The sequence below is a fragment of the Mandrillus leucophaeus genome, unplaced genomic scaffold, assembly GCF_000951045.1.
Source record: "Mandrillus leucophaeus isolate KB7577 unplaced genomic scaffold, Mleu.le_1.0 Scaffold349, whole genome shotgun sequence".
NCBI lineage: Eukaryota > Metazoa > Chordata > Mammalia > Primates > Cercopithecidae > Mandrillus > Mandrillus leucophaeus.
The window spans coordinates 282871-304054 of NW_012103687.1; the positions used below are offsets into that span (position 1 = coordinate 282871).

At 48.9% G+C, this 21184-nt stretch overlaps 2 protein-coding genes across 3 annotated transcripts in view; both read right to left on the bottom strand.

The window, feature by feature from the left end:
- The window catches only part of BCR (breakpoint cluster region), an 814161-nt gene that overhangs the window by 139378 nt on the left and 653599 nt on the right, over window positions 1-21184 (bottom strand). The window lies entirely within an intron of this gene.
- The window catches only part of UPB1 (ureidopropionase, beta), a 49024-nt gene that overhangs the window by 658 nt on the left and 27182 nt on the right, over window positions 1-21184 (bottom strand). The window contains exons 7-10 of one of the 2 annotated variants that reach the window (XM_011989170.1): window positions 16470-16551; window positions 14919-14961; window positions 13022-13176; window positions 10965-11071 (exon numbers count right to left, since the gene is read on the bottom strand). In XM_011989170.1, the coding sequence (XP_011844560.1) occupies window positions 10988-11071; window positions 13022-13176; window positions 14919-14961; window positions 16470-16551 (364 nt within the window). In that variant the 3' untranslated portion in view covers window positions 10965-10987. Of the gene's footprint in view, window positions 1-10199; window positions 11072-13021; window positions 13177-14918; window positions 14962-16469; window positions 16552-21184 lie in introns of those variants that run through there. The other variant, XM_011989169.1, reaches the window with a different exon arrangement.

Sequence of the window (21184 nt, forward strand, 5' to 3'; positions counted from 1 at the left end):
GTGTTAGCCAGGATGGTCTCGATCTCCTGACCTTGTGATCCGCCCGTCTCGGCCTCCCAAAGTGCTGGGATTACAGGCTTGAGCCACCGCGCCCGGCCAGCCCTTGTTATATTTTTACTGACTCTTGGGGCATTGCCAATGGCCTAGGTGTTTGGTCTGACACTTAGAAAACCTCAACTGGTGGATTAAAGACATCCAACTTTGGGGTCATGAACTATGGAAATAAGTTTTGGCTGTGATTGCTCTGTCTGCATCACGCATGTAGATGCCCGTGGTTGAAGCCTGTTCTCTGATGAGACCAACTGAAATAAGGCTGTTGAGGGAGCCTGCACTAGCCATATTGCCATTGGGATCCATCATTGTGACGGACATGGCAACACATCCACCATCACGGACTGGGCACAATGGAAAAGACTATTTGTGTGTGTGGGGGGGGAGGTTTTGCTTGTTTTTTTAAGATGCAGTCTCACTCTGTCGCCCAGGCTGGAGTGCAGTGGCACCATCTTGGCTCACTACAACCTCTGCCTCCTGGGTTCAAGTGATTCTCCTGCCTCAGCCTCCCAAGTAGCTGGGATTACAGGCACACACCACCATGCCCAGCTAATTTTTGTGTTTTCAGTAGAGACGGGGCTTCACCATGTTGGCCAGACTGGTCTCGAACTCCTGACCTCAAGTGATCCATCCGCTTTGGCTTCCCAAAGTGTTGGGATTACGGGCGTGAGCCACTGCAGCCGGCCAGAAAAGACTATTTCTGATGCAGAGGCTACCACCACATACCAGGCTGTGATTCCTACCAAAGGTTGGCCCATTTCTTTTGCAAAGGAGGAGGTCATCTTACATAGGACTTGGCCCCAGCCTACTCATAGCAGATCAATTTCATTAGACCTTTGACCTCTTGGGGCTATTGATGGTGCCTTACCACTGTTTCAGGTTATTGGATTGTTCCAGTCCTATCAGCCAACTCTGGGCACACCGCTGCAACCCTTGAAACTAATCTGTGTCATGTTTTGGCTCTCTAGACCATCTGCAGTGTGACAGTGGTGCGCCTTTTATCACAAAAGCCACTCAACAATAGTCGTGGTATTCAAGAGATCTTCCACACTCCTGCCATCATGAGCATCTGGCATTGCTGAGTATTAGAATGGCTTCTTCAAAAATCGGGCTGGGCACAGTGGCTCATGCCTGTAATCCCAGCACCTAGGGAGGCCAAGGCAGGCAGATCACCTGAGGTTAGGAGTTCGAGACCAGCCTGACCAACACGGTGAAACCCCATCTCTACTAAAAATACAAACATTAGTCAGGCATGGTGGCGGGTACCTGTAATCCCAGCTACTCTGGAGGCTGAGGCAGGAGAATTGCTTGAATACGGGAGGCGGAGGTTGCAATGAGCCGAGATCGCGCCATTGCACTCCAGCCTGAGCCGACAGTGCAAGAGTCCGTCTCAAAAAAAAAAAAAAAAAAAAAAAAATTCAACTCAAGGTCTCTACTCTACTTTTCTCCCTCCCTCCTGGTCCACACACTTTCATAAAGCATTTTGTTTTGTTTTTGTTTTTCGAGACGGAATCTTGCTCTGTCGCCCAGAATGGAGTGCAGTGGTGCGATCTTGGCTCTGCCTCTTGAGTTCAAGCCGTTCTCCTGCCTCAGCCTCCCAAGTAGCTTGGATTACAGGCACACGCCACCATGTCCAGCTAATTTTTGTATTTTAAGTAGAGACAGGGTTTCCCCATGTTGGCCATGCTAGTCTTGAACTCCGGACCTCAAGAGATCCATCCACCTTGGCCTCCCAAACTGCTGGGATTAAAGACGTGAGCTACAGCACTCCGCTTTTTCTTTTTCTTTTTTTTAAGTAGAGATGGGGTCTTGCTATGTTGACCAAGCTGGTCTCAAACTTCTGACCTCAAGCAATCCTCCCATCTCAGCCTCCCAAAGAACTGGGATTTCAGGTATGAGCCAATGCGCCTGGCCCTATTAAAACATTTTGGTTACCAAATGCAGCTCTTTAAAAAGGCTACTTCCTAGAAAGGTGTATCTGAATGAAGAGGTGTAGGAAGGTTACAAAGACCTATTTTCAAAATTTGGGATTCTGATCAGACTCTTCCTGGGCACATTGCTTCCTTGCCTTCCCCTAGCAGCAACCCCAGGCCAGCCTGGTGAGCACACCTTCTAGATGGCAGTCTAACTATAAGGGGGCCTAGGGGCTCAAACCTGATTGTGTTTCAGACACCTGGATTCTCTTGTTGGACTGACAAGGTCTTAGAGCATAAGAATAATGACCACTTGGGCAAGTACGCTGTTCACCAAGACCCCTTCGAGTGGTACATATGGGACAAAGCGGGGAACATAATGGGTCTCTGTGCATTTTATAAAAATACCCTTGTTCCTCTTGGACCTGACTCTTCCAATCAAAAAGTCTAGGTGTACGAAGCAGGTAACTGGAAAAAGAGATGGCTGGTACTGGTCAGTCCACTCACCTCTTTTTCCTTAAAGAGGTGACTATAGGTACTGGAATGAGACACTGATTTGGGAGCGGGAGCAGCAATTCTGGCACCTAGGTAGAAAGTACTTTGGATTCCAGGAGATAAAGAGGAAGAGGCATTTATGATCTTTGTCCTTCATAATTGCCCCTGAAGACTTTCTTCTGAACATAAAAAAGATATGGTGCAGCTCTCCCAAACTTTTGCAAGCACCTTAAATTTAACTGACTGCAAAGCTGGGCATAGTGGCTCCTGCCTGTAATCCCAGCTACTTGGGAAGTTGCAGGGACGGATCGCTCGAGGCAAGGAGTTCAAGGCTGCAGTGAGCTGCAATGGCACCACTGCACTCCAGCCTGGGCAAGACTGAGAACCTGTCTCAAATAAAATAAATTTAACGACTGTGGGTTCTGCCTTGCCCCATCAGATGGCTTTGGCCACTGTTTGGTTTGCTCACCATTCCCATTAACCTTACTAGAAGTTCACTGGAAAGAGCAGGGGATGTCCCTGGCTCCTGCACCTTCCATGAAAATCACCAGTTGTCATTCCCATCCCTATTCCCATAGACCCCACTCAGCCATTCTGTGTCCCTATTCCCATAGACCCCACTCAGCCATTCTGTGTCCCTATTCCCATAGACCCCACTCAGCCATTCTGTGGACAGAACAAGTGCTACCTTGCTGGCAGCATGGACAAATGGGATAGATCGGACTAACTGCTCTCAGGCTGTCCTTCCAAATACAAGGACTAGACTGAATTATTCAAAGTAAACTGGGGGCCAGGCGCGGTGGCTCACGCCTGTAATCCCAGCACTTTGGGAGGCCGAGGCGGGAGGATCATGAGGTCAGGAGATGGAGACCATCCTGGCTAACACGGTGAAACCCCATCTCTACTAAAAACACAAAAAATTAGCCAGGCGTGGTAGTGGGCGCCTGTAGTCCCAGCTACTCGGGAGGCTGAGGCAGGAGAATGGCGTAAACCCAGGAGGCAGAGCTTGCAGTGAGCCGAGATCACGCCACTGCACTCCAGCCTGGGCGACAGAGCGAGACTCCGTCTCAAAACAAACAAACAAACAAACAAACAGGAAACTGGGAAGCTACTCGGGAGGCTGAGGCAGGAGAATCACTGGAACCCAGGAGGTGGAGGTTGCAGTGAGCCGAGATCACACCACCGCACTCCAGCCTGGGTGACAAGAGTGAAACTTCACCTCAAAAAAAAAAAAACAAAAAACAAGTAAACTGAACTGGGAAACCAAAGCCCTACCAGGTGGCCAGGACCTGTGCCCCAACAAATGTAGGTCCCACTTGGGGGGCCCCAACAATTATAAACATTTTCTAGGGGTAACTCTATGTGCCCTTATGACTGCACTTGTGTGGAAGCTAAACATTAACTTGTCATCCTCCCCGAAATAGTGTCTGGCCTCTTCAGGGTGGTCAAAAGAGACCTTCAAGTGTTAAGCAAATACCACCAATAGATTATGTAGCCCACAGACAACTATGGAGATTTTTGTTTTTGTTTTTGAGATGGAGTCTTGCTCCAGGCTGGTGTGCAGTGGTGTGATCTCAGCTAACTGTAACCTCCGCTTCCCAAGTTCAAGCAATTCTCCTGCCTCAGCCTCCCAAGGAGCTGGGGTTACAGGTGCCTGCTACTACACCCAGCTAATTTTTTTGTACTTTTGGTAGAGACGGGGTTTCACCATGTTGGCCAGGCTGGTCTCGAACTCCTGGTGATCCGCCTGCCTTGGTCTCCCAAAGTGTTGGGATTACAGGCATGAGCCATGGCACCCGGCTGACAACTGTGGAGATCTTTCTAAAGTGAGGCTGCCCTTGGTTACTCAGGGGAGCTTCTTGGACTGATAATTGACTCATTCCTTAATGTGCACTATAGGGAGAGTTATCCCTATGATGGGAGTCCTCTGTTTAGGAAAGGTGATGAAACATTTGTCCCTAACTTTAGCTGAGTGATCCGTGGTACCACCTTGGCCCTGGAAGGCATTCATGTCAGTGGCAACTCACTGGCCAGGGTGGAGGTGGTATGGATGACAGACTTGCCCTAGGCTTCCTCCCTGTGAACCACCAGTGGAGATTATGTAACATCTAATATATCCTGCTGTACCTGGATTAATGACTTGGGCTGAGTGGAAAGGTCAATATTTGAGAAAGTCACCTGGCTTTCTTAGGTAGACCTTGATGGTTTATAGGATTTGTTTAGCCTATTGAGTTGAAAACTCTGGGGTCAGCAGGGCGCGGTAGCTCACGTCTGTAATCCCAGCACTTGGGGAGGCCAAGGCGGATGGATCACAAGGTCAGGAGATTGAGACCATCCTGGCTAACACGGTGAAACCCCATCTCTACTAAAAATACAAAAACAAAATTAGCCGGGCATGGTGGCGGGCGCCTGTAGTCCCAGCTACTTGGGAGGCTGAGGCAGAATGGCATGAACCTGGGAGGTGGAGCTTGCAGTGAGCCGAAATCGCACCACCGCACTCCAGCCTGGGCAACACAGAGAGACTCCGTCTCAAAAACAAAAACAAACAAACAAAACAAAACAAAAAAAAGAACAACAAAAAAAGAAAACCTTGCGGTCAGGACTGGGGTTAACATTGCAGGTTGGACTCATTCTGCTGTTTGAAATGCTGTTCATTAAATTAAATTCTGTAAGACACACTGAACTGATTTGCTCTATGCCTATTGGCCAGATTAATCAGTAACTGATAAAATGGCATACCCATAAGAAAACTGTCAGAAGCCAAGACAGTATAGAAATGAGGGGTGGATATTATTGGGAGATAATTCTGCACAGGTCTCTCACATTTCTGTATGTGTCTTGCCAGCTAAAACTATGAAGGCCTTTGTTCTGGACTATCTTTTCAAGGAAGCTGGTATGGCCTTGGAAGACAGACACAGGTGCTTTGCATCCATAGAGCAAAGGACAGGTGTTCTTGTGACCTTGGTGGAGATAATGCCTCCCGTTAGTGCAAAGGGAAGGCATACCAACCATCCAATATAAAAGACACAAATTCTGTTAGCTCTCTTCCCTCCTCCTTTCCTCAGTAAAACCCACTGCATGTGCAGGATTCACTTGGTCCTCTTTGTGTTGCCCTATGGGAACTAGGCTTGGGAAATGGCTGTAAGAAAATGCTGGTACTCTGGCTATTACTATTGCTGTAATAAACTGTCCTTTGTATCTGACCCAAGAGTGTCTTGTCTAATTGGGTGCAGTGACTCACACCTGTAATCCCAGCACTTTGGGAGGCCAAGGCAGGTGAATCACCTGAGGACAGGAGTTTGAGACCAGCTTGGCCAACATGGTGAAACCCCATCTCTACTAAAAATACAAAAATTAGCTGGGTGTGGTGGCAGGAGCCTGTAATCTCAGCTACTCAGGAGGCTGAAGGAGGAGAATCGTTTGAACCCGGGAGGCGGAGGTTGCAGTGAGCTGAGATTACACCACTGCACATCAGCCTGGGCAACAGAGCGAGGTTCCGTCTCTTTTAAAAAAAAAAAAAAAAAAAAAAAAAAAAAAGTATGTCTTCTGTGAGCATCTGTGAAACTGCAGTAGGCTAACTTAGCTTGCAAACAGAGTCAAATCTCTTGACTATTCAGTTTTTGATTTGAAGTTTGTGCTTTCTAATATTTCTTCATGACTCAGTCTTGGTAGGTTTTGTTTTTAGGAATTTGCCTATTCATTCATTTACTCATTCACTGATTTGTTTTTGAGACAGAATCTCACTCTGTTGCCCAAGCTGGAGTGCAGTGGTACAATCTTGGCTCACTGCAACCTCTGTTTCTCGGGTTCAAGTGATTCTCATGCCTCAGCCTCCCAAGTAGCTGGGAGTACAGGTGCATGCCACCACACCCAGTTAATTTTTGTATTTTTAGTAGAGACAGGGTTTCACCATGTTGGCCAGGTTAGTCTCAAACTCCTGACCTCAAGTGATCCACCCACCTCAGCCTCCCAAAGTGCTGGGATCACAGATGTGAGCCACCACGCCCCGCTGGAATTTGCCCATTTAATCTAGGGTATCCAGTTTGTTTCCATACAACTGTCTGTAGTACTTTATAATCCTTTCTACTTCTGTAGAATTGGTAGTAGTGTCCTGATTTTCATTTCTCATTTTAGTAATTTGAGTCTTTTTCTTAATCTAGCTAAAGGTTGTCAATTTTGTTGATCTTTCTGAAGAAGCAACTTTTGATTTTGTTGACTTTTTCTTGTTCTTTCTTTTTCTATTCTTTAGCTCTGTTCTTATTGGCTTCCTTCTGTTAGATCTTTCATTTGCTCTTTTTTTAGTGTCTTAATGTATAAATAATGTGTATAGTTCAGTTGCTGATTTTTTTTTTTTTTTTAAGAGACAGGATCTTGCTCTGCTGCTTAGGCCAAAGTACAGTGGTGCCATCATAGCTCACTGCAGCCTCAAACTCCTGGGCTCAAGCAATCCTCTCACCTCAGCCTCTGGAATAGCTGGGACTACAGGTGTGCACCACCATCCCTGGCTAATTTTTTAATTTTTTGTAGAGGGGCCAGGCGATTCTCCCACCTCAGCCTCCTAAAGTGCTGGAATTATGGGTGTGAGCCACCGTGCCCAGACTCTTCTTTTTAAATGTAAGCATTTATAGCTATAAGTTTCTTTCAGCACTGCTTTTGCTGCATCCCATAGGTTTTGGTGTGTTTTTGTTTTCATGTGTCTCAAGATATGTAACTTTCCTTATGATTTCTTTTTTGATCCATTGGTTTTTTAAAAGTGTGTTGTTGTTCAGGAGGGGTAGCTGACACCTGTAATCCCATCACTTTGGGAGGCTGAGGCAGGCAGATCACTTGAGACCAGGAGTTCAAGACCAGCCTGGCCAACATGGCAAAATCCTGTCTCTACTAAAAATACAAAAATTAGCCAGGCACGGTGGCATGTACCTGTAGTCACAGCTACTCGAGAGGCTGAGGTACAAGAATCACTTGAACCCGGGAGGCGGAGATTGCAGTGAGCCACGATTGTGCCATAGCAAGACTCTGTCTCAGAAAACAAAAAGTGTGTTAATTATCTTTTTTTTTTTTTTTTTTTTGAGATGTGTCTACTGTTGCCCAGGCTGGAGTGCAGTGGCGCGATCTGGGCTCACTGCAAGCTCCATCTCCCAGGTTCACGCCATTCTCCTGCCTCAGCCTAATGAGTAGCTGGGACTATGGACGCCTACCACCACGCCCGGCTAATTTTTTGTATTTTTATTAGAGACAGGGTTTCACCATGTGGGCCAGGATGGTCTCGATCTCCTGACCTCGTGATCCACCCGCCTCGGCCTCCCAAAGTGCTGGGATTACAGGCATGAGCCACCGCGCCCGGTCGTTGTTTAATTTTTAAAAATTTCCAGTATTCCCTTTGCTACTGATTTCTAGTTTTGTTCCATTGTGATGGGAAAATACACTTTTATGACTTTAATCTTTAAGTTCACTGAGTCTTTTTTGTGGCCTAAAATGTGGTCTGGTCTATATTTAATAATGCCTTAGCCCTTTTCTTTTTTTCTATTATTAATTTTGTTTTTAATTTTATAGAGACAAGGTCTCTGTTGCCCAGGCTGGTCTTGAACTCCTGAGCTCAAGCGATCCCTCTGCCTCAGCCTCTCAAAGTGCTGGGATTACAGATGTGAGCCACTGTGCACAGCCTCCTTTTTTTCTTTTGGGCACACTGAAGTTCAGCTACTCCACCCCAGATTCCAGCAATAAAGCTGTAGCCTGGCAGGAAGGTGGCCTGCCAGAACTGAGAATTTCTAGGGAGAAATTCTTGAGCCCAGCCACCTGTCATCTTACCGGTGAGAAAACTGAGGGGTCAGAAGGCATCATCCAAGATTACAGGGGCCCATGGGCCTACCGGCCATGTACACTGAACCATTGCAATTTCTTGTCTGAGAGACTGCCCCATGACATCAGCAATGATCACAAGGAAACAAAAACCTCCACCACAGATTCATTCAAATGTTTACTGAGCATCTACATGTTCCAGGGATGCACTAAACCCTGAAATGACCCTGCCTGTGCAGGGCCTGCCTACTCTAAGATGGGCCTGACTGTTCTGTTTCCAGGCAATGAGAGTTGCAATAATCAAAGAGTTGTGGTGCATTTATTCATGCCTATTTCACAAATGCACCAATTTGTCACCTAAGCTAGCTTGTGTATTAGGTTGATTACACCCTCTTTCTAGAAACCAAAGACACTAAGTTTTTTTATTATTATTATTTTGAGACAGTCTCGCTCTGTTGCCAAGCTGGAGTGCAGTGGTGCGATCTCGGCTTGTAGCAACCTCCGCCTCCCAGGTTCAAGCGATTCTCCTGCCTCAGCCCCCCAAGTACCTGGGACTACAGACGTGCGCCACCACGCACAGCTAATTTTTGTATTTTTAGTAGAGATGAGATTTCACCATGTTGGCCAGGATGGTCTCCATCTCTTGACCTTGTGATCTGCCTGCCTTGGCTGACACTAAGGTTTTGAAAGCTAAAGGACCAGGCAAAAAAAGCTCACCGTGTCTGTGGGACTGGAATTTTTTTTTAAAGGTACAAGGAAGCCATTAGGTAAAGTGAAAACCTGCAGCACAGAGAGTTCAAGGAAGTTACTGCAGAGCTGTGGCCAGGCAGCTCCATCAGGGTTTCTCATCCCTGGTGGCTGTCCAGGAGAACCCTAGCCCTGCCGTGGAGGTTTCCATATAATTCAGTTGCTGGGCCAGTGAAGGGATGAGACTGCCTTCTCTGATTTGGGAACAGTAAGTGGGGAATTACAGAATCTCGACCCCACCCCCCAACTCGATACTCTGGTCAACTGCTGTTTGAGACTTGGCAGATTGGGCACTTGCTGTGTTGTGCAAGGACAGGGCTAAATAGGCACGGCACTGAAAACTGCCAAGGGGCTCCCTGGCCCATCTAATCTGTCTTTTACCACTGTCTTGACGTAAAACAGGAATATGGTCCCTTTCTTTTTTTTTTTTTTTTTTGGAGACAGGCTCTTACTCTGTTGCCCAGGCTAGAGCGCAGTGGCGTGATCTCGGCTCACTGCAGCCTTTGCCTCCCGGATTCAAGCAATTCTCATACCTCAGCCTCCTGAGTAGCTGGGATTATAGGCATGCGCCACCATGCCTGGCTAATTTTTGTATTTTTAGTAGAGATGGGGTTTCACCATGTTGGCCAGGCTGGTCTTGAACTCCTGACCTCAAGTGATCCACCCGCCTCAGCCTCCCAAACTGCTGGGATCACAGGCATTAGCCACCGCCCCTGGCCCAGTTCCATTTGACAGATGTGAAAACCAGGGTGTAGAGAGGTGAGTAATCTGATGTGTAAAACGGAGCTCAACCACATTAGCAGAACTAGCAGAATTAGTAGGTGATGGATAGAGATATAAAAGGATTTAGTGCAACAAATGACCTTCTATGATGATGGAATCTGGTCAGGCAAGTCTGATATCCACAGGACAAGCCATCAGAAAGGGCAAGCTGGAACTTTGGGCACAGGCTGATGGCTGGCCTCGCACATAAATTACTATTGCTGCACCATGCTGTGGACTACCAACTACCCTCTTTACCCTGACTCTATGGAAATAGAGTCATTAATGCCTTTAAGTTCAATCAAACTAGAGAAGAATTCTAAAAAATCCAGAACCAATGCAGAAAACTCATCTTTAAGATTCTATTTGTTTAGAACCACTTCTGGCACCAAAATCTGTATCAGTCAGATTCAACTAGAGAAGCAGAACCAGTAGGGCATATATTGAGATTTATTGCAAGGAATTGACTTCAGTGATTGTAGAAGTGGCTAGTCATGTCTATACTCTGTAAGACAGGCTATCAGGAGGGGCAGGCTGTCAGGAACTCTCGCCAAGCGCTGGGCTGCTGTCCACAGGCAGAATTTCTTCCTCAGGGAAGCCCTTAGCTCTGCTCTTTAGGCCTTTTGACTGATCAGGTCAGGCTGACCCAGATTATCTGAGATAATCTCACTTACGTAGTCGACTGGGAATGGACTTTTGTCATATCTACAAAATACCTTCACAGCAATACCTAGATTAGTGTCTGACTGAATTACTCGGGACTGTCGTCTAGCTAAGCCGACACATCCAAAGACCATCCCACTCACCACAGCCTTGCTGTAGGCTCAGGGTCTCTGGATCAGCCTTCAACCTCTTCCCACTGGTGTACAGGATGGACAGCATCATCTGCCTAACCTCAAATCCACCTGCACAAGCAGTACCTGGGCATTTTTTTTTTTAGTTGAGGTAAAAGTCACATAACTGAAACATTCTAAAGTATACACAAATTCACTGGCATTTAGTACATTCACCTCTACCTAGTCCCCAAACATTTCCAATACCCCAGAAGTAAACCCCTTATTAAGAAGTCACTCCCCAAGCCACCCTTCCCCTGCCTGGGGATTTTAAAGCCAAGCTGGACAATGTTATTGGGGATAACTTGGATGTGTTACGCCTGCCACGCTTGCTAATCCACTGGGGCAGAGGTGTCTTCCTCACCCCAAGGCAGGCACTGAAGCCGGCTACTCTTTCACGATGGTGGGTCTGTAGTTGGGCTTGACAGCTTCAGCGAGCTCCCGTGCGTACATCTCATACCTGCCCGTCATCTGAAAGCAAAACAGATATACTTTTGTACTTTAGAGGTTCTGGTTTTATAAATCCCCATCGCTTACACGCCACCACCTCTTGCCACTGGAGGGCAGTCATGGGACAGGAATGCATCAGGAAGGCTCGTTGACAGTGACCTCTTGGCACTGATTCTGGTACTGTGGCAAAGTTCACAGATGCCACGATGACTCATACAGCCCAGTCTTGGCTTCTGTGACCTCTTCGACCTGTCTATCCGGAAAGTGTGGTCTGCTGAGGCAGGAGGGAGAAGGGGAGTCCTGTGGTCCTGTTGCTCCCCAGAAGAGCAGTCTACAGCCCAGAGAGGACCTGCTCCAGGTCATCAGCCAGTTGTAGAAAAGGCTGGGATTTGAACCAGGGGCTCCTGGATGGGTCTGGAGTTGTCTACTCCATGTGGCATCTCATCATGGATACAGAGCCTAGTGGGGTTGGAAAGCCCACCCAGGGTGCTCACACCCAGCACGCACTCCCTTCCTCCCTCCTTTCCCAAGGTGGACTACTCCCATAAAGCCTTGACAGGAGCTCATGCCCATTACCAAAGTTGGGAAGGCTTCTGCTTCTAAGAAGTGTCTAATGAGAAAACACTTGGTTTACTGCTCCTGGGATACTTATTAAAAAGAGTTGGCCAGCATTCTTGACTCCGATTTCTGATTTGGGTGGAATCCTACATTCATCCTAGTTGCCCAGGAAGAGGAGAGAGAGGTCAGGAGACTCTCTCATGCCCAACACCTTGTGTGTCTGACAAGGATCCGAGACTGAGGAAACCATGCTCAGAAAACAGGATCAAGACCAAAAAAGCCCATGTCTGGGTGGATTAGAGGCCCTGGTGGTCTCTCAGTCACACCGGGGAAAGTCAGTTATAACAATGGACATTTATTTGCTATACGATTTGCTTATAAAAGGTGGCTGAGGCAGGGCACAGTGGCTTATATCTATAATCCTGGTATTTTGGGAGCCCGAGGTGGGAGGATTGCTTGAAGCCAGGAGTTCAAGACCAGCCTGGGCAACATAATGAGACTCAGTCTCTATAAAAAATTTAAAAATTAGCTGGATATGGTGGTGGTGCATGTCTATAGTCCCAGTTACTCGGGAGGCTGAGGTGGGAGGATGGCTTGAGCCCAGGAGGTCAAGGATGCCATGATCGATGGTTGTGCCATATGGTCCAGCCTAGATGACAGAGCCAAGACCTTGTCTCCATGCCCTCTATTCCACCAAGAAAAAGGAAAGGGGGTGTTGAGTTGGTGGAAATACTTTCGGACACTAATACAGCAAACTCTGAAGCTGTGAGCCCTTCTAGGGTGGAGTCCCATCCCAGGAGGGCAGACGCCTCCATTCCTCTGACTCCTGACATCACAGGGCATTAGGTGTCAAAGCCAGCATGTGACCTTCGAGTTAACCCCCTTATTTTACAACTGGGAGTACTAAGGCTTGGGAGCAGAAGGGGCTTAATTAAGGTGACCAAGGAAGGAAGGTTGTGGCAGAGCCACTAGATTCCATTTCTCTGCATGACCCATTTCCTGCTATCGTCAAGGCCTAGACTACAGGGACTAGCCACAAGCAGAACCAGACATGCACATTTATCTTGTGATAAGTGCAAATGCCTGGAAAGGAAAAAGGATTAGAGGAGCCAATCCATTCTATTCTCTGGACAAATGAAATTGAGATTAATTTGTCTGAAGGCACCCAGAATCTAAATCAGATGAGAGGAGAATTTATCGCAGCCTGCTGCCTGTACATTGTTTGACCCAACTGTTCCTCCCAGGAGCCAACAAAGAGGCAGAGATTCCACCCTCAGCTCATACAGAGACCTCGGGTGGGAGCTGGTACCTCATGCTGCCATGGGCAAGCCCACAACAGCAGTTCCCAGCCCTGAGAGCAGGATGAGGGCCAAAGCAGAGGGGCAGGCAACAACAGGGGTCCTAGGGACCTACCTTGAAGTTCCAGACATCATTCACCTGCTGGCAGAGGTTTAGGTTGAGCTTAGCAACCAGCAGTCCATCCTGGCTACGGGACAGCCCAGGAGTCCGGCTGCCATCAGGGGCTGCCACATAGCTTGAGCCATAAAAGTAGCCAAAGTCCTGGTGAGCTTCAAAGGAGGAAAGAAACACATCTGTGAGCTTGTGTAGATGCACTGTGGGCTCTGCAGAGGGTCAGGCACCTTCAGGCAGGCCCAGGACACGGGGTCCATACCATCACAGGCGTGAGCCACTGCGTCTGGCTTTTTCTGGGGGGTGGAGGCCGGGGGGGGGAACAGAGTCTCACTCTGTCACCCAGGCTGCAGTGCAGTGGCGCGATCTCGGCTCACTGCAACCTCTGCCTCCTTGTTCAAGCTATTCTCGTGCCCCAGCCTCCTGAGTAGCTGGAATTACAGGCGCGTGCCAGCCTGCCCCGCTAAGGGGCAAAATGCTGAGGCCCAAAAGGCCTGTGTCTCATCTCAGGCCTGAAGGCCCAGCAAATTGCTGCAAATGGCCCCCTTATGCTGCTCGCCTTTGCCCCTGGGGAAATGTCTAAATGTCACCCTTCTGAGAGGTGTTGCTCCCACCCACAGCCTAAGGAAATCAGAAGGTCACACTCTGGGGGCTTCCTATGAGGGCCCCTACAGTGAGCTGGAGGCTCTGCCTTCATCTGCCTTGCCACCTGCATCACCCTCACCCTCCCTTCAGCCCTTGGTCCCTTCACCAGTCAGGGAGGACTAGCAGCCACCCCACACATGTGTAAGGAAGAGGTGGGGCTGGGCAGGGTCTAGCATGGTCCAGATGCAGCAGGCACCCAGTGGATGCTCATTCCCCTGCTCTTTCTGCACCTCTATTTGCAGTAACTAGGATCAGGAACTCCAGAAGCCGGGGGCCTGAAGCGGGGGCATCTGCGACCCTTTCAGGAAGTGTTTTCCTGGAAAACAGATCCGCTCAGAACCTTCTGGTTTTTCTTTTTTCTTTTTTTCTTTTTTGAGACGGAGTTTCGCTCCTGTTGCCCAGGTTAGAGTGTGATGGCGCGATCTTGGCTCACCGCAATCTCCACTTTCCAGGTTCAAGCGATTCTCCTGCCTCAGCCTCCCAAGTAGCTGGGATTATAGGCACGGGCCACCATACCCAGCTAATTTTTTTTTTTTTTTTTTTTAGTAGAGACTGGGTTTCTCCATGTTGGCCAAGCTGATCTTGAACTTCCAACCTCAGGTGATCCACCCGCCTTGGCCTCCCAAAGTACTGGGATTACAGGCATGAGCCACCGTGCCCAGCCCCCTTCCAGCTTTCTAGAGGACACTCTGAGCTAGTTCAGATACCTCCTTGGTGAGGGAGGCAGTCCCTACCTCCCTCATTCTTGGCCAGAGACATGGGAAAGGAGTCTTCAGGGTTCTTAGCAGAGGTGAGGTGGTATGTGCCCTTGGATCAAAACAAGCCATAGACTCTAGAAACCCAGGGGCATCCATGCCAATGCCCTGTGGCATCTGTACAGCTGGTTTGGGCAAGGGGAGGGGGGACAAGGACAAAGAAAAGTGGAGAGGGAGATCCACAGGCTGAATGAGAGCCCCTCTCCCTTTCAGAGAGCTCACAAAGGATCCCCCACATTCTCTCAGTTCATCTTCACACCAGTCCCGGGAATGGATGGAGTCCAACCCACTCCTCAAGCCCAGGACTGCCTATCCACACCCCAGTCACAGCCTGATTCCCACACTGCAGGCAATAAAGCAGAGAGGAGTTGGCACCTCCTCCTAGGTGCCAGGCACACAGACATGATCTATGTGGCAGATCCTGACCGGAGGAAGCAGACAGAGAAGGGGAGAAGAAGGCCCACTCCTCAACTGCAGCCACCATGGTTCATGAGACATACCTTTCTTTCCATCTCCTGAGGTAAACTCGTTCGGGAAGTGCTCCTGTGAAATAAGACCAAGGTAAGAGGAACCTATAGGTGGCACTACCACTACACTCATTCCAGCTCAGTCAGTCAGGAGAGCAGGGCAATCAGGCCAAGAGGTGAGTCAGCCGGGAAACAGTTAAGGTGAGCTGGAATGGTCTGTACTCACGGGGCAATTAAGCGCTTATTAAACACCCCTGCTGAGCAGCCAGCCCTGGGAATTTGACAAGCAGAGTAAAAACCTGGACGGTGCCTTTGGGGAGTTTATAATCTGAGACAAGAGAAAGACACTGGGCACAAACTGGTCCTCAGGGCTGTGGGCACCTGAGGCTGGCCTGAAGTAATTAAAAACCCCAGGCCAGGGTCTGTGAAGGCAGTGGGCGGGTACACACACTGCTTTCAGTATTTCCCCCAAAGCCTAATGGAAACTGTACATCAACCTGTGATGGGGTTACACAGGCTAACTAAAACATGAGGTTTCTTTTATTTTTATTTATTTTATTATTTATTTTGGAGACGGAGTTTCATTTTTGTTGCTCAGGCTGGAGTGCAATGACGTGACCTTGGCTCACTGCAACCTCCATCTTCCCGGTTCAATCAGTTCTCCTGCCTCAGCCTCCCTAGTAGCTGGGATTACAGGCGCCTACCACCACATCCGGCTAATTTTTTGTATTTTCAGTAGAGACAGGGTTTCTCCATGTTGGCCAGGCTGGTCTCGAACTCCTGACCTGAGGTGATCCACCTGTCTCGGTCTCCCAAAGTGCTGGGATTACAGGCGTGAGCCATTGCATCTGGCTTTTTGGGGAGGGTTAGGGGCAACAGAGTCTCACTCTGTCACCCGGGCTGCAGTGCAGTAGTGCGATATCGGCTCACTGCAACCTCCGCCTCCTTGTTCAAGCTATTCTCATGCCCCAGCCTCCTGAGTAGCTGGAATTACAGGTACGTGCCAGCCTGCCCTGCTAATTTTTATATTTTTAGTAGAGACAGGATTTTGCCACATTGGCCAGGTTGGTCTCAAACTTCTGACCTCAGGTGATCTGCCAGCCTCGGCTTCCCAAAGTGCTGGGATTACAGGCATGAGCCACCACACCCAGTCAAAACATCAGGTTTCTTTATGCCGCTAAAGTCAGATCGACTTAGTGTGGAAACCTTGGTTATCTCAGACTGAAAAGATCCTCTGATTAGAGTTTGATATCTGATTAATAAGGATGAGGAAGAGATATAATAAGTGCATTCTGTTTGGCAGTCAAAACTGTTTAGTGTATGGGGTCAAGGGGGAAAATACACTGGACATTTGGACGTGACAGGGTGAGAACTGCCATGTCAAAGATCTTTTCAAAATGGCTTCAGCCAAATACAAAAACAGAAGAAACAAGAGGACAGAGAGATCTTGAAAAAGTAACAGACCAAGCCAGTTTTACCCCTTTCCGGACCCTAGGATTTGTGGATGTGTGCAGAGGGAACGTGGTGTCCCCACCAGGGCCACCAGGGGGTGGCTCCTCCCCCCAGCCAGACCTTGGGACTTACGGTGCCCACGCGATTGATGGCGCAGGTGAAGCAGTGATTGGCAATGGCTGCGTTTCTGGCCTCGATGGGCCACAGGGACTCGCTGTAAGAGAAGACCAAGAGGAACCAGGTTGCCGACTTTCCAGCCAGACTCAGTGGATGCTCAGCCCTGAGCTTGGCCTGGCTGCAGGCTTTCCTGGGCTGGTGGTGGGGACAGCCAGGAGACTCACTGGTCACAGCCCAAACCTGCAAGCAGGCCAGCCTGTCCTCAGCACCTTGCCCTGGCCTGAATAGCCTCTGGGAAGGGCCTGCTGCAGGCATAAGACACGTGGCTGCGCTCTGTCAGACGAATTGGCAGCCCTGGATCAAATCCTCATCCTGAGTCTCAGTTTCGTTTTCTGAAATGTCCTCAAAAGAAGACTATGAAGACTGAATGACCCATGCAGGTGAAGATCCAAGTGGTAGGAGTTCCATAACCACCACTTCCCGCCTCCATCCCTTCTCCTGGAACCCACCTGCTGGGCTGGGCAGAACCTCTCCTGGTGAATGCCAGAAGGGAGCCAGGGGCCTGGCGGGCTTGTCAGGGCCTGTGAGGGCTGAGCGCAGGCTCTACCTACCCTACCCTAACTCTCCTACCCTGCTGTGCTGCCTTACAAGGCAATCTCCAAAGTGGGAGATTTCAGGGCCAGTAAACAAGAAAGGAACTTAGGTAATAGCATAAGGGGTCAGATTCAGCAGCAGGGTCACCTCCTCCAAGCTGGAACATTTCCCAGTGACTTCCCAGTTCCCTCTTCTGAACCCTGAGTCTCTAAGTAAAGGCTTCCTGGTTCTCCTAATGGCCAGGGAGGGAGTGGCCCAGGAGGGAGGCACCCCACAGGCTTGGATGAGCTGTGGGCCTTCTTCACTCCAGCACCTGCAAAGGGAGAGTGCAATGGGAGACATGGCCCCAACCAGAGATCCTGTCCTTCTCTGGCCCGCCAACTAAGACGTGACATGGAATCCAGTGGGCCTTCTTGTCGCCAATTATCTTTCGTCTGAGTAACATCTTTAAGACTCTGGATTGAGGCTGGGCACTGTACATAAGGCATGACTGTAATCCCAGCACTTTGGGGGGCCGAGGTGGGTGGATCATGAGGTCAGGAGATGGAGACCATCCTGGCTAACACAGTGATACCCCGTCTCTAGTAAAAATACAAAAAAATTAGCCGGGTGTGGTGGCGGGCACCTATAGTCCCAGCTACTCAGGGGGCTGAGGCAGGATCATGGCGTGAACCCGGGAGGCGGAGCTTGCAGTGAGCGGAGATCGTGCCACTGCACTCCAGCCTGGGCGACAGAGCAAGACTCCGTCTCAAAAAAAAAAAAAAAGACTCTGGATTGACAGGAGTAATGCCCACTTAGAAACACTGTGTGACTGGGAGCAAAATGCCCTGGAATCTTCCTTCCTGACAGCATGCACCTGGTTTAAACCAGGGAGGAGGTGGAGGGGGTGGGTGCTTGTCACAAGCCTAATTCTCAGGAGGATTCATAAGTCTGAAAAAATGAAAAATCACAGGCTTGATTGAGGGGACTCATTTTGCTGCTTTTTTCCCCCAGCTGCTAAGCCAAGCTGACAAAACTTTTCAGAAATGATTTTTACAGAAACACACCAGTAAATGACATTTTCAGGAATTAAATAGACACTTGCAGGGCAATTGCCATAAACATCTTAGTTGCAAATTCTCAAGGGAGGTGTTCTGTGTAGGACCCAAACCCACAGCTGGCAATAAAATTTATGCTCTCAAAGCCACCAGGGGAAAGGAAGCTGGGATGAGTGAGAGCCCAGTGTGTGTAGGAATCATGAAGTCTGATGGGGGAGTGGGGACGTTTGCCATATTTCCAGTGCAGTACACACAAATCCCTAAAAATAATCGCAGTGGGAAGGTAAGATAAAGCTAGAGGATAGGATGGTGACTTGCCAGTGAATGTACACAGGTAGTAGAAATCTCTGGTCACCCAAGCTGTAAGGGACACATCCTTGGATTATGAGGATAACCTAATCAAAAGCACTCAGACACTACTGTGTACTTAGAACTGTGGGACTCAAAAATGAATGAGGACACTCTGCTGACCCACATGTGTGCATGCACATGTGTATGTCTGTCTCTGATACAGGTGGCAGAAGGTGCCAGAAAAGGGGATGGATGGTTCTGGATGCTGTGATCCAATGTTGGTGGGGATTTGCCCAGCATTGTGTTGAAAAACACTATCAATTCCATCATTCATCATTTTAAGAAAGCCACCCAGGATCCTACCATCCTAATAAACCACCTGTTGCCTTTTATCCACACTCTATGACTATCCTTGTCCATAGGCAAACTTTTTTTTTTTTTTTTCCAAGAGTTCTGACCACAGCCTGAACATGTCTTTTTCTTGCTCACAGGCTTTCGTCACTTTGCATTACCTTCATTATGACTCTTTTTACTGGCTGTACAATAACCTGTGGAAGAGGTGGGCTGCAATGTACTTAGCCCAGACACTTCTCCTGCTGTCAGCTTTTCCGTTATTGTAAAGTAAGCTGTTGTGAGCACCTTCACATACATTGCCTTTCCCTCCTATTTTTTTTTTTTTTCCGTCTTGCTCTGTCGCCCACGCTGGAGTGCAGTGGTACAATCTCAGCGCACTGCAACCTCCACCTCCTAGGTTCAAGCGATTCTCCTACCTCAGCCTCCCAAGTAGTTGGGACTACAGGCACCGGCCACCATGCCCGGCAAATTTTTGTATTTTTAGTAGAGATGAGGTTTCATCATGTTGGCCAGGCTGGTCTCAAACTCCTGCCCTCAAGTGATCTGCCAGCCTTGGCCTCCCAAAGGGTTGGGCTTACAGACGTGAGCCACTGTGCCTGGCCTTCCCTCCTCTTTTAGACTGTTTCTTCAGGCTACAATTCTAGGAATATCATTATCAGGCCAAAGGGCATGAGCATTTTAGGAGCTCAGGAAATATACTGCTTTTCAAAAGACCTGTTAGTTTTTACTGTCAGCCTCACCACAGCCTGGAAAGCCAAGGGCTGGATGATTCTTGGCTGAGGAAAGAAAAATCAATCATTTTTAATAAGCCTAATAGGCTGCTGAGGACATAGCAATTATATGCATATTGCACTGGGGTGCTTCTGTTTGCCTAACTGGAGCTAATAAAAGCCCGAGATAGCAGGGTTAGGGAGGGAGGGCCTCTGCACACAAGGCGAGGAGCCATCTGAGTCCATGGCCACAACTTTGCCTGCCCCGGCCCAGAAGCCAGATGCCCTAGTGCTTTGGGTTCCTCTAGGGACCCCAGTGGGGAGATGGAGCTTGCCAAGTGTCTTACCCAGAGCCAGCAGAGGAGGCTGCTCTAGGGGGTGGCCCCACAGTTCTGCCCAGGCCTGGTAGCTGGATGACCAATAATAACTCTACTGACGACCGCCAATGAATGCTGTCACTGGTGATCTGGCCACCATGAGACTCCAGTATGTTCTCTGAGGGGAGATGGAGGCCTGATTTTCCCCTTCTACCCAACAGTACCCCACCTGGACATGGACCAGATCTCCAGGTACATGGGCAGGGTGGTAGATCTAAGGTAACAGATGAGGGGTTGCATTCTGGCTCCAGAAGGAACCTGCTGTGCAAATAAATGTTGAATGCGGAGGGGATGTTACTCTTGAGAAAGGGGCACTAAGTGAAAAGAAAAGGCAAATGTCACACCCTGACGTTTAGAAGAAATTCAACTGAAATTAGGCTGGGGGCAGTGGCTCATGCCCGTAACCCCAGCACTTTGGGAGACCAAATCATGAGGTCAGGAGATTGAGACCATCCTGGCTAACACAGTGAAACCCCATCTCTACTAAAAATACAAAAAAATTAGCCAGACGTGGTGGCGGGCGCCCGTAGTCCCAGCTACTCAGGAGGCTGAGGCAGGAGAATGGCATGAACCCGGAGCTTGTAGTGAGCCAAGATTGCACCAGTGCACCCCAGCCTGGGCGACAGAGCGAGACTCTGTCTCAAAGAAAAAAAGAAAAAGAAGAAATTCAACTGAAATTTAGTCAAGAATGAAGACAAGAGAGATAGGTGCAGGCCGACAGAGACACAAAGCTGCCCATCCATGGCAGGACAGGGCACACCCCTGTCCTGCCAAGGACACCGGCAGCCAAGACCACAGAAAGTGAAAGCCAGCACCTCCTGCTGCAGGAATCCTGCTTGGAAGGAAGTGAGTTGGGGAGAAAAGTATTTGCACATAAATTCCTAGAGTTCTGTTACTTGTAGTGATGCAAAACTGGAAACCACCCAAATGCTCAGCCTTTGTGGAAGAGAGAGGCAGCAGCAGCACAGTCATGCAGTCAGATCAGCTCATGGGATGCCCCTCCTAAATGAGGGGCCCCAGGGGTGGGGTACTGCCCAGCTCTCCAGCTTCCAGGGCCACCCTCCCCTCATCCCCCAACCCTGCCTTGACAAGGGCAGTTCTATCTGTTTAGGGGTGAGGCTAACACCAAAACACTTGTTATGTATTACAAAAATTAAATCCTTCTCTGGTTAAAGACAAATTTTCTTGACTGATCTCCAGCTCCCTCATTTGTGGCTTCTCTTGTCCAGATGTCTGCCCTACCTGTGCAGGATGCTGCAGATGTGAGGACTAGGAATCCACAGTCCCCCAACCAGGAGCCAATGCTGGCTAGGCACCTACTATGCTCCAAGGACTTAGATGTGGGTTTCGTTATATATATATATATA